Here is a 12,525-nt window from a genome sequence, read left to right on the forward strand (position 1 = left end):
CAGATACTGTATTAGATAGTAGTAATAAAATGAATAGTTTATAATCTAGATAGAGGGAAAGAGACAATTACAGTATGAACAAATGAACCAGTTCTTGGAGTAGAGCTGGAATGCATTAACCTTTCCCTAGTTAATAAGGATAAGTATAATCAAATGTAGTGTCTCATTTAGTTTAAACAAAGTTGTGCATACCATGACTTTTTTGGGTAATTTTATGCTAGAGAATAATTTGGATAAGATATTAAAAAGCAGTCTTATTAATATGTGAATTCAGTGCTCTGTTGCTCAAAGCTGTCTTACCCAATGTTCCTTGCTTCGGTTAATGACACTACTGCTCATGAAAGCCATTAAGATAGAAACCTAGGAGTCATTTTTTGTACCTCTTCCATCTCTGCTCCCCTTTCTTACTCCCCCACATCCACATTAGTATAATAGCGATAGGTGTGGGCTTCATGTCAGCTGGCCCTTTGACACTCACTAGCTATATGATTCTTAGCAAGTTATTAACCTCTCCAAACCTCCATTTCCTAATCTGTGTAGTCCATCCTTATCCATGGGGGATATGTCCCAAGATCCCTAGTGGATTCCTGAAACCATCAATAGTACTGAACCTTATTTATACTATGATATTTCCTATACAGACATACCTATGATAGCATTAAATTATAAGTTAGGCACGGTAAGATATTAACAATAACTAATCATGAAACAGAGCAACAATAAACTGATAAAAGTTATGTGAATGTGGTTTCAAAATATCTTCTGTACTTATTCTTTTTGTGATGATATGACATGATACAATGTCTACGTGATGAGATGCAGTGAGATGAATGATGTAGGCACTGTGATCCAATGTTAGGGTATGAATGCTTCACTTATGTATGGATTTTATTTCAGGAATCTTCCATTTAATATATTAAGATTCTTGTTGACCATGTGTAAGTGAAACGCTGGCAAGGGCAACTGTAGGTAAGGAGGACCACTATAACTGAGATGACAATAATGTATACTTTTTACAATGCCTAGCTCTTAGCAAACACTCAGAAAATGTTAGTGATCACTCATTATCCTTAAAATATACCACTAAGTCTTTTTGATTTGTCTTCCCAAATATATTGCTAATCCATCCATTTCTTTCTTCACTCTCCCATCTTACTAGCACAAGTTACCACTACCTTTCACCTGTGCTACTTCAGGTTTCCCCACATCATTTTTGTTTCTCAGATCCTCACTGTAACCACAGCAATTTTTCTTTCTTTTTTTCTTTTTAAATATGTAGTTATAAGTGGACACATATCTTTATTTTATTTTATGTGGTGCTGAGGATGAAACCCAGTGCCTCATGCATGCTAGGCAAGCGCTCTACCTCTCAGCCACAACCCCAGTCCACAGCAATTTTTCTAATATACAAATCTGATCATGCCACTTTCCATTCAACGTCTTCCCATGACTCCTAATAAAAGCCTTGATGCAATGAAAACAGCTCTACAAGGATTGGCCCCTATCTCCCTCACAGCTACATTGCCACATCTACACAGTGCTCCTTTCTGCCCACATCTTTCTTTCCAAATGTTCCTTCCTCCATCTTGTGCTTTCTTCTTTCTAACTTGCCGCTACTCTACCAATTCCTGTAGGGTTTCACTCAAATACTTCTCAAGAAAACTTTCATTTGTCTCTAACCTAGGGCAGGTCACCCCATTTTCCACATTTCTACCTCTTTAGACTTCATACATTAATAATAACAATAATTAAATGTAAAATCATTTGTTTAATATGTGTCTCCCATCTAGAAAAGAAGGGTTGAGAATTGTAGAGACTTCCTAATTCACCACTGGATAGCTGATGCCTAACAGAGTGAGCGTTGAATGAAGAAATGTGGTTTTCCCTATTTCAAAGGTAAGAAAACTGAGGCTCAGGAAGGTTAAAAACAAAAAGAAAAAACCCTGCCCAAGTCATAGTGGATAAGCTTAGCAATTATTAGAATAGCTCAGATGAGGTGATTTAAACTATGTTCTTTTCACCAAAACACATGAGTAAGAGTACTTTTCCTACTATAATGTCAAATTTAGAGGTGGCTATCAGAATAGAATTTACTAACCAAATTTTCTCCATTGAAAAGTTTGGTGACCATCTAAAATCATGTACATTTTTTAAAAGACCTTCTCAAATGATAAAATTTAGAATACTGTAAAATTATTTTTCTATTATTCTTAACAAAAGGGTCATAAAATGATGGTATTCAGTTAGTTCAAGGCTATAAATTTAACTGAACTATAATATAATACAATTATTATACTGATTGGTATAAAATATATTACATAGATACATATGTTCATATATATGCATAATTTTGTAATAAAACATCTTTCTGAAAATAGAAAGGAATGACATTTTGGGTATTTGAGTATACAGATCAAGTACAATAATTTAAAAAAATGCATGAAGTACATAGAGTCAAATAAGATTTATCATTTTTCCCCTGCATACTGGGAATTGAATCCAGGACCTAGCATGTACTAGGCAAGTGCTCTACCATTGAGTTACATCCACACCACTTCTGCTTTTTAAATTTTATCCTGAGACAAAGTCTTGTCAAGTTACCCTGACTTCAAACTTGTGGTCCTCCTGCCTCAGCCTCCTGAGTAGCTTGAATTATAGGCATGTCACACCTTATCTGGATAGATTTATAATTTTTTAAAAAAGTCAGTCCTTCACTTACACATTAAAAAATGGAATATAGAAAAAAAAACTTCAGCTTTTAAGTATGATCAATTTTCATACATCCAGGCAAACATAATATATTGTACTCAATAAAAATATATGAAAAAAATACATGGTCTGGAGGCAGAGGAGAAAACCATAGATGGGGAAAGGCACACTCTAATAGGGTTAATGACACTTTATAATTAAAAAAAAATATATTATTTAACTGTACTTCATTTAATATGAGTAGATGTTACCATTTACCTTACTCATATACACTAAAAAGGCCCCTGGATATTTTCTACATAGTGAATCTTCACGTATTTGAATATGCTATTGAAAGAATGCTGAGGGTCTTCCTTCTCTTACTCTCATTAATGTCATTCAAATGAAAACCAAAAGTCTCAAAATTAGTTAACACCTAACTTAGTTTTATTTCTAAGAAAATCTCAATAGCATAATTTAAGGAAAAAGTGCAATAAAACAAATTTCCAGCAATGGTATAGAGTATATATATATATATATATATATATATAGAGAGAGAGAGAGAGAGAGAGAGAGAGAGAGAGAGAGAGACACCAAGTATTTCTCATAAAAATTTAGTATTTGAATGGAGTCATATTATAAGTATAAAATACTTTACATATATTACTTGCATTGTAATTTTTATTTATTTTAATTTTTTATTTGTTCTAATTAGTTATACATGACAGTAGAATGCATTTTGACACATATATAAATGGAATATAACTCCTCATTCTTCTGGTTGCACATGATATGAATTACATATACATGACCACTTCTACTGGAAAATACTAATACAGATTTACAACAACAAAAAAGGCCTACAAAATGTTCTATTGCTATAGCTCTTGGGTCTAAGAAGATATCACTGTTAAATGCTTATGTAAAAATGATTTAACTCAGAAACTTCTGTTTTGAAGAACTATAACTGGTCTAATAACCAAAAAAACAGCTAGAATTACCTTTTTGTCTTCCCATTCTTTGACTGTATTCTGCCCATTTGCAAATTGCAACACACCTCCAGTGCCAGCAGATAACAGTGGAGGTTGAACCTTGCTAAGAATCTTTGAGCACAGCCTGAGAGAATCTGTGAGCTCAGGTAACCGCAATGTTTGGAGGTGGCTTGTCAGGGCAGAAATCATCCTGAGCAGCAACTGGGGCAAGTGTTCTGTCTGGATTTCAATATAAGTCTCCTGGGGAAAAAAGTGAAATAAGAAATAATTAAACAATTTATAACTTCAAAATCATACTATTTTTCAATCTATACAAATTCAGCAATAATTTTACAGATATCATGCTCTTAATTAACACTGTATAGTTAATTTATTATTGATGACATAAAATTTCTATCCCCAAATTCTCAATTTAAGTATTTCAAAGCATATATTATAAAATAACCCCAGTTTTATCTGCTATATTATTGAACTTATAACAAAAGTGAATAGAATCAGTTAAAAACAAAACAGGCTGAATGTCATACCTGACACAGCACCCTCATACTTCTAGTAGGCTTCAAAATGAGAAAGCAAAAAATTGAGGAGAGAAAACATAAGGGGAAAAGATTTCCAACAATCTTCATTTAATAGAAAGAACCATTAATGAATACAAATGCAGCATTACATTACCACATACTGAACAGTTAAGATTGTATAACATGCAGTTAGAAAGTATATTCCATGTATTTTATATACAATACACATCAGAGGACAAAACACTTGACAATTTTATGAAAAAAACTATATACAAGGGAAGAAAATCAATTTAATTTTAAAGATAAAATTTATTTGGGGCTGGAGGAATAGCTCAGTGGTAGAGCACTTGCCTAGCATACATTAGGTCCTGGGTTAAACTCAGCACCATAAAGAAGAAAAAAAAATGATGAAATTTATTTCAAGATGAGATTTTATCTCCAACATGAAATATCTGGACTATGTTTTTAGATTTCCTTGATATTTTGTTACCAAGGTCGTCTTACCAAAGAAACTATATCCAACAAAAAATCCACCAGTAAGCAGAAATTGGTCAGTTGTAACTCAGATGACTCACTACTATCTCCAGGCCCAATCTGAAGTCTGGCGTGCAGTGTCCTCCTAAAAGGACAAAATTCACTTTATCAAATATACTATCAAGTGATATGAATACATAGACAATATCAATGTCTTTCTAATGAGGGCCAAGTCAAAAATGGGTCATGCATGGTAATTGTAATGTTCTGGTTATGACATATTCTCTTTTCCCTTTTACAGGACATTACTGTACCTCTGTGGAGAATTCTCAAAGCAAGATTCCTAGTCCCAACTGAAACTCCTATCCTGTACTTTCCAGTATTCTGGATGGATCTTACTTTTGGGGACTTATTTACCATTGCCCCCACTATAAACATCATCTCCTAGTTAAAAATGAATTATTTGCTAGTTGATGTCTAAAATTAGGGCCTTTGTTTAAACCATTTTGTCCTCCTGGACTACTATCCTCCCCAACTTCGATCTCTCACATCTAGAGTATATCTATCTTTTCAGGTCTGAGAATAGATATTACCTCTTCCAGGAAGTCTCTTCTTATCCAAGTAGTAGAGATCATTCCTCCAACAAACATTCATATTAAATGATATTAATCCTATATTACCATACATTGCCCTATACTCTGAAGATACAAAGAATATGAAATAGTCCCTGAACAGTAAGAAATATAAGCACACAGATAAATGACTACATCAACATTGCGGGAGTAGTTGATTCTGATGGGTGATGTGAGGCAGTCAAGGAAGGCTATTGAAAGGTAGGTGACTTCTGTGTAGGACTTTAGCAATGGGTGAAGAGGGCAGAACATTTATAAAAAATAGCAAAAAAATTCAGCTTCATAAAAGGTAATGTGCGTTCAGTGAGTAGTTCATGTTAGCTCAAGATGCATGGATATGTGTCTGTTAGCTCAAGATGCATGGATATGTGTCTGTGAACACAGAAATAAACAGGAGGGTGGATGTATGTTTGTGAACATAGAAGGTAAAAACCTAGGGTAAGGTCAGGTGATAAAAATATATTCATAATTCCTCTGCATTTCTATATTTTAATCTGAGGCATTTAAAAATTTTAATTTAATACTAGGAATATACATGTGCATGTCTTACTTGACCCATACTAAGATCTTTAAAGGAGGATTATCTATATGCCTACTACAATGCTTTTCACTGGGTGTTCAACTCTGCCAAATGTGAAAGCAAACAACCTTATAAGTCATTAAAGAAATTCACAAATAACAATAACATTTATATCTTGAAAGACTCTTAAACCAAAGATTATATATGTTTACTTTCTGACTATGTGCTCCCTGAGGCTTGAGAGGTTAATCTGGTTTTGAGAGGATTTAAACTAGAATCCAGTTAGATTTTACTCTGGTTTGTTAGCATTCTAAAATTTTCAAACCATTTTTTTTTTTTTGGTTTTATATCCTAAGAGGTATTGCTTACTATTGACAATATGGGCTAATCCTATAGCTTTAAAAACACAGAAATGACCAAAGGAGTTTTAGTCAAAGTGTGCTTCAGCACACTTTCCCAACAGCATACCTGCTATCTTCTCTCTGAAAAACAAAAGCTGGATTACTTACTACAGGCTAGAGAGGTAAAATCTTTCATCTATACTGGTAAATGACTATCTCATCTTTAAGCTGCTTTCTAAATCTAAGATTGTATGATCAATGATTTTTATATCCTAGAGTAACATGGTAGAGCCAGATTATGGCTAGTACATAATTAATAGTTTTCAGTAATAGAATGTATAAAAGAACATTATTATCATTAGATCGAACAATTAAAAAATCAAATGTTGGCATTGGATGTTATTAAATAGTTTAACATACCTACAACATTCTTCAAACCAACGAGCAACGTAATCCCACATATAATAAGGTTCAAAGGAATTAAAGAGAAGGTTGGCAGTTTTAATCAGCTCTGCTGTTTTCTTGTTTTCCCTTAATTTACTAAAGAAAAGAAAAGAAACAAAAACTAAAAAATATTAATATGTATTTTTCAAATTTAAATTTGAGTGCAATATTATTAGGGTACACATATTCCTAGGTAGCTACTAGAAAATGTGCTAGTAAAAAGATTGGAACAAATCATTTTTATCTATTACTACTCCTGTTACTTTCTATGTAATTATTTTTCACACTTTGAGTTTTCATAATTCAAATGTATGATCAAGATCAGAAATTAGCCTTGCATAATTCTCTGCATAATAAAAACTACAAAAGAACAGGAAACTCTTTTAAAACTTTTTAAGTGCATAACTGTTAACTATGAACCAAACTTTAGCACATCAGTAGTAATTTGATTTTAACAGCCTTGATTCTGAAGAACTTTGCCTTCTTTCCTATGCTATTTAGGAATTTCTTTTTTTAGTTAATTAATTTATTTTAATTAAGTATATGTAAAAACAGAATGCATTTTGATTCACTGTACACAACAGCAGCACAACTTTTCATTTCTCTGGTTGTACACAATGTAGTGTAACATCATATGTGCAGTCATACATGTACCTAGGGTAATGATGTCCATCTCATTCCACCATCTTTCAGGAAAGAAAGGGTAAGTTTATTTTGATCAGTTTCACCCTTATTATTATTATTACCTTGAAAACTAAGAACAAATAGGACTACTATCATAAAAAGCCATTATTATCGAAATTTACTTATCTATTTTTCTCCTGCAATAGCAATAAAAACAATTTAATATTTTAACCCTTTCTAACAATTAAAAAATTGTTTTTGTAGAGTGAGATACTGTAAATACAACTAGTAGGTGACAGCAGAAAATACTAAAACTATATTGGGCACGATCAATTCTCAGGCAGAGTATGGGATATAGTGCTAGGTTCATCATTAACTTTTCTAACTAAAATAAAGGTTATTGCAAGGTGCATGCCTATAATCCTAGTGGCTTGGAAGGCTGAGACAGGAGGATCACGAGTTCAAAGCCAGCCTCAGCAACAGTGAGGCACTAAGCAACTCAGTGAGACCCTGTCTGTAAATAAAATACAAAATAGGGCTGGAGATGTGGTGCAGTGGTCAAGTTCCCCTTAGTTCAATACCAGTACCAAAAAAAAAAAAAAAACAATAAAAAAATACAGGGTTTTATAACATCAGAAATAAAAAACTGTCTTAAAATGCCTTTATATGCAAATAAAAGTATGCTTTAGGAAAGTCTAGGGTATCTCTTTAACACAAAGGAGATAACAATGAAATACAAATTAAATAATGTATAGCCTTAGAATTTTTGTCATATTATAATGACAGATGTTACTAGAAAAGAAGTAGTTTGTTCAAGCAGAGAAGAAAAAGAATATCAGCATGTATTCTGTTACTGTCTTTGGGAACAGGATGTGCAAATATTATATTATTTGTCCCAGGCATTAAAAAATATGTATTTACATGAAAGAAGAAATAAACTTAAAATAAGTGAATATCCAGTGGCTTTTTATTCCATCTTCCTCTTTTTGTGATCGTATAATCTTACCCCTGAGTATGTCAAGTCTTATACAAACAACCAGGACTGGTTTCCAAGCAAGGTACAACTCCCTTTATTAACTGACATGTGGCACTCTCCTGTGCATCTGGTAAATGTAATCTCTTGGAGCCAATATATGTACATTAACTGCTTAAATCTAATTTGCTAAACTGATGTGATTAAAATCAAACTCTGGAATGTGTGGTTGTACTGTCATGCTTAAAGTTCTGCTTGAATAATGAGGCCAGTTAATTAGGATACTTTATACTACTAAAATATAGTGATATTTTAAACTTCATTTTACTCATCAAACATAAAGTTCCACCAGTTATTACTAGTACTTCAAGTTACATTGACTGAGTAGTGTCTACTTTATCAATATTAATAAGTGAGGGTATTTTTATGTCATGCTGAATTTTTTAGTAATTTACCTGCTTAACTGAGCATGATCCTTGCTGAAGGGTGGTTCCATTTGAAGATCCAATTCTGCTTTGCATTGAGAATATAATGTTCTAAACACTTCAATCAGAACATCTTCTAGAATTACAGGTCCTAAAATAATAATATTCAAATTAAAGACAGTAATTAATTAGCAATGGCAAACCTTGATTATCTGGAAATTGGCCCAATTAAAAGATGATTTAAAACAAATATTTTTTTAAAAATTTATATTCAGAGACTAAAGTTAACTTCACAATTTGAGAAACTTGTTAACAAATAATGGAACATATGTCTATTTAAAGTATAGATTCATATATAAGAGAAATGACAGAACCAAGACAACTAGTTTGGTCAGTTAATAGTTCTGTTTACTTGGATAAGTTATTTAACTTCTTAGAGCTTTAGTTTCCTCATTCTGAATAAGGATAATAAATACCAAACTTAGAAGGCAGTTTTAAGAATTAGGAAAAATATTTATATACTAAGGGGTATCAGGCTACTCCTTTGTAAGGTACAAGCATAGCTCCCAGAATATACTTTTTATTCAGTAAATACTACTGGCATTACTACTATTAATTAAATAATTGTAAAATACATAAAGCTAAATTTTATTGCTATAACAGATGCCAATTTCCTTTAAAATTTTTTCTCAGCTTCATTATAATACCTAAAATGTAGACCTTCTAAAGCCATTGATTGAACTTGTTATTTTTATATTTTAAAGTATTCATTTTTCACTTAGAGACTTGATGAATTTTGTCATATTTGCTAAAACAGCTCTATGTAATTTGAAGAAATTACATACTTTCTGATTTCATTATTTATAATATTTATATTTTTATTAATTTCTGTCTCAAATATAATAATTAACTTTCCAATAGATCTAAAATATAACAAATATACAGTGAAGAAATGGACAACAGAATAAAAAACATCATGGGGAAGAGGAGAAATATAATCAAAATATTTCTTCTTCAGTCCTTGAATTTCATGAACTACCAGTTAGTTACAATAGATCAGAAATTATTCAATTTCAGTTATTTAATAAGGATTAAGAAGACTTAGATAACATCTTGAAATCATGATTCTTCTGCTACATATGCAGCAAAAAGTACTAGGTCTAATGATAACATACAGGCTATATGCATACTTGTAATCTCTTAACTTTGAAGAGTGAACTTTAGAAAAAAAAAAATTTGAGAACTTGTATTTAAAAGCCACCTCAAAATACTGCAATTTTCCTGTGGGGTGTGGTGGCACATGCTTGTAATCCCAGAGACTCAGGAGGCTAAGGCAGGAGAACCATAAGTTCAAAGACAGTCTTAGCAACTTAGTAAGGCCCTAATCAACTTAGTGAGACTGTCTCAAAATAAAAAAAATAAAAACAAATATAGCAATTTTCCTAATGACTTTGTCTTAATTTTATTATGAAGCAATATAAAACTACCACATGTCATCTTTCAACAGCAGTATATATTACCTAGCTCAGGTTTGTCCAGCAAACTGATTAAAATACGAAAAGGTTTTAGATCCTGCATTAGAGTGCTCTCTTCTCCAAATCCATTCACTTGTAAGATTCCCACCATTGCCTTTAAAACAGAAAAGTACACTAGTCATTTAGTAACAGAAAATTTTTAAAGAAAAAATATTTTAAAATATAACCACATGTAATGGAGATTTATATATCTTCCTGCTTTTGTGATACCTTCTTCCTCTGACAGGAAGAAAAATGCTATTTTCATCTCTCTGGAGAGAAGAAAACAGTGGTTACATTTTCTCTAGTAAAAAAAGTAAAAAAGAGTCAAAGATAATCAAGAAAGACATATCCATGAGTTGAGTGTTTGCCCTCCAAATAAAATGTTTCTTTTTAAGATCATGATCTCCAAACTAGGCCCTGTCATCATGGCATTATCTGCTGTTACACAATTATTTTGCCATTAGTGACTCAAAACTCAGCATATAACCTCATTGAAATGCTTCAGATATCATGAATTTTCTCATTTTGAGATATCTCTAATACATAAAATTTAAATAAAATTAATATGAAGCAAATCTATGAATCATTTTAACTTTCCATTATAGTGGCAATTTTTCCACATTTAGATTCCTGTTACAGCCCAAATTTCCTGGGGCTTTTTAGAAAATAATACAGGTCTTAGCCTACTTTTGGAAAAGCTCCAACTTTCAGAGGCAGAAAGGTGAGAGGATGCAACTATCTTTTAAAAGTTATGAAAACAACAAAATAAGGAGACAAAAAACCTTTGGCCTTATATGACAGTCTAGCTTATGATTACTGGTTTTATTGTAGCATTATCTCATTATAGTCTCATTATAGTCTATTAGATTATTCATAGGAAGTTTCTGAGTCTTGTCTCTGCCCCTTCAACTATGTATTCAATTAAGCAAGATTAGTCTGATTTTTTTTTTTTTTTTTTTTTTTTTTTTTTTTTTTAGTAACTTTAGTGGTTTTGAGTAAGCAAAGAACAATGAAAGCACTTATTACCTGGACCAACAATTCTTTTGAAAAGGTAGTGAAATAGTAAGTGGCATGTTCTTCAGGATTACTGTGTCTTGTGCTTCTGGGTCCTATGATAGCACCGTTGTTATCAAAACCTCCATGAAAATAAATCACAAAATGAATTAAAATGAAATTCTCAAAACTGTTGCTTACTAAACACCAAAACAGCAAATATCTCAAAAACAGCACTAAGCACTTACCAATTAGTAGCCCATTCAATGTCAGCAAGAGAGATCATTTTAGATAGTTTAATAAAGGAAAACCAATTCAATATATAAATTTGATAATATTCTTCCAGAATTATCCTGTCCACCCCCCAAAAAAATTTTTACTGAGATTGAAATAACTGAAGACTCACAATATCTAATATAATTAAAATTATGGGCTCTCATTCCAAGCAGTAAGTTGTGTGGACAGGCCAAAAATTCACAGAAAGTGTAGAAGATCAAAGAGTACGTTTTATTGCCTGATTGGGAGGCTGATACCATATGTGAGATATTGGTATTTACTAGTCCTTTAATGACTTGAACATTTTAAAAATTTTGTTATCATATTGATTATGGATTCAAATAGCCTCTTTGACTAAGAAGCTTCTGAAATTTCTTCATATAAAACACCAATGATAGTTCTGATAGTTCTTTTTTTTTTTTTTTAATTGTGCACTTACAAGAAAAACTTGTAGTTTTTTCACTTGGGACATATATACAATTTAATAATACTTATAAATGGCAAATCTCCCTTCACCTTTTCCCAAATATGACCACAAATATCAAATACGTACCAAGAAGCCATGCATAAAGTCTTCTGTTCAGGGACATATCCCTCCTTAGTACTACATGAAGGGCTGCTGACAAGATCCTGATCATATCTGGTCGAGTAGCCTGAAAAAGTTTGAAATGTGGTTGTATTTAATCATATATAGAAGTATATCACTGTTTTTCTTCCTTAAAAAATGTTCTGAGCATTAGGGTATACAAAGTATTCTCATATAACATTATTTCATTTGGTCTTTCAAACACAGGAATTGTTACTTCCATTTTACAGATTAGAAAAAAGGAAGAAATTTAGGAAGCATCACTGTTTAGTTTTTTAACTGAAACCACAATGGAAAATTAGCAAAATCTAACACAAAACAGGGGAAATAAAGCAAGATGGGAGACTGACAAGAAAATCACATGCCAATTAGTGTCGTCAACTAACTTCTTAGAACGTCACTGCCTTCATCAATTCTAAGATCTTTATTTCTTCTTTTCAAAAATTCTATTTGTAAAATTTCAAACATACAAAAATACAGAGAACAATATAATGAACCTTCTTTGCAACCAATCATCAAGGT

At 32.0% G+C, this 12,525-nt stretch overlaps 1 protein-coding gene across 4 annotated transcripts in view; it reads right to left on the reverse strand.

The window, feature by feature from the left end:
- Window positions 1-12,525, reverse strand: part of Dop1a (DOP1 leucine zipper like protein A) — a 103,236-nt gene that overhangs the window by 43,713 nt on the left and 46,998 nt on the right. For all 4 annotated transcript variants that reach the window (XM_076858463.2, XM_076858462.2, XM_076858464.2 and 1 more), the window contains exons 7-13: window positions 11,971-12,070; window positions 11,175-11,284; window positions 10,152-10,260; window positions 8,662-8,782; window positions 6,586-6,705; window positions 4,703-4,817; window positions 3,690-3,920 (exon numbers count right to left, since the gene is read on the reverse strand). In XM_076858463.2, the coding sequence (XP_076714578.1) occupies window positions 3,690-3,920; window positions 4,703-4,817; window positions 6,586-6,705; window positions 8,662-8,782; window positions 10,152-10,260; window positions 11,175-11,284; window positions 11,971-12,070 (906 nt within the window). The remainder of the gene's footprint in view (window positions 1-3,689; window positions 3,921-4,702; window positions 4,818-6,585; window positions 6,706-8,661; window positions 8,783-10,151; window positions 10,261-11,174; window positions 11,285-11,970; window positions 12,071-12,525) is intronic.

Source organism: Callospermophilus lateralis, chromosome 6 (genome assembly GCF_048772815.1).
Source record: "Callospermophilus lateralis isolate mCalLat2 chromosome 6, mCalLat2.hap1, whole genome shotgun sequence".
NCBI lineage: Eukaryota > Metazoa > Chordata > Mammalia > Rodentia > Sciuridae > Callospermophilus > Callospermophilus lateralis.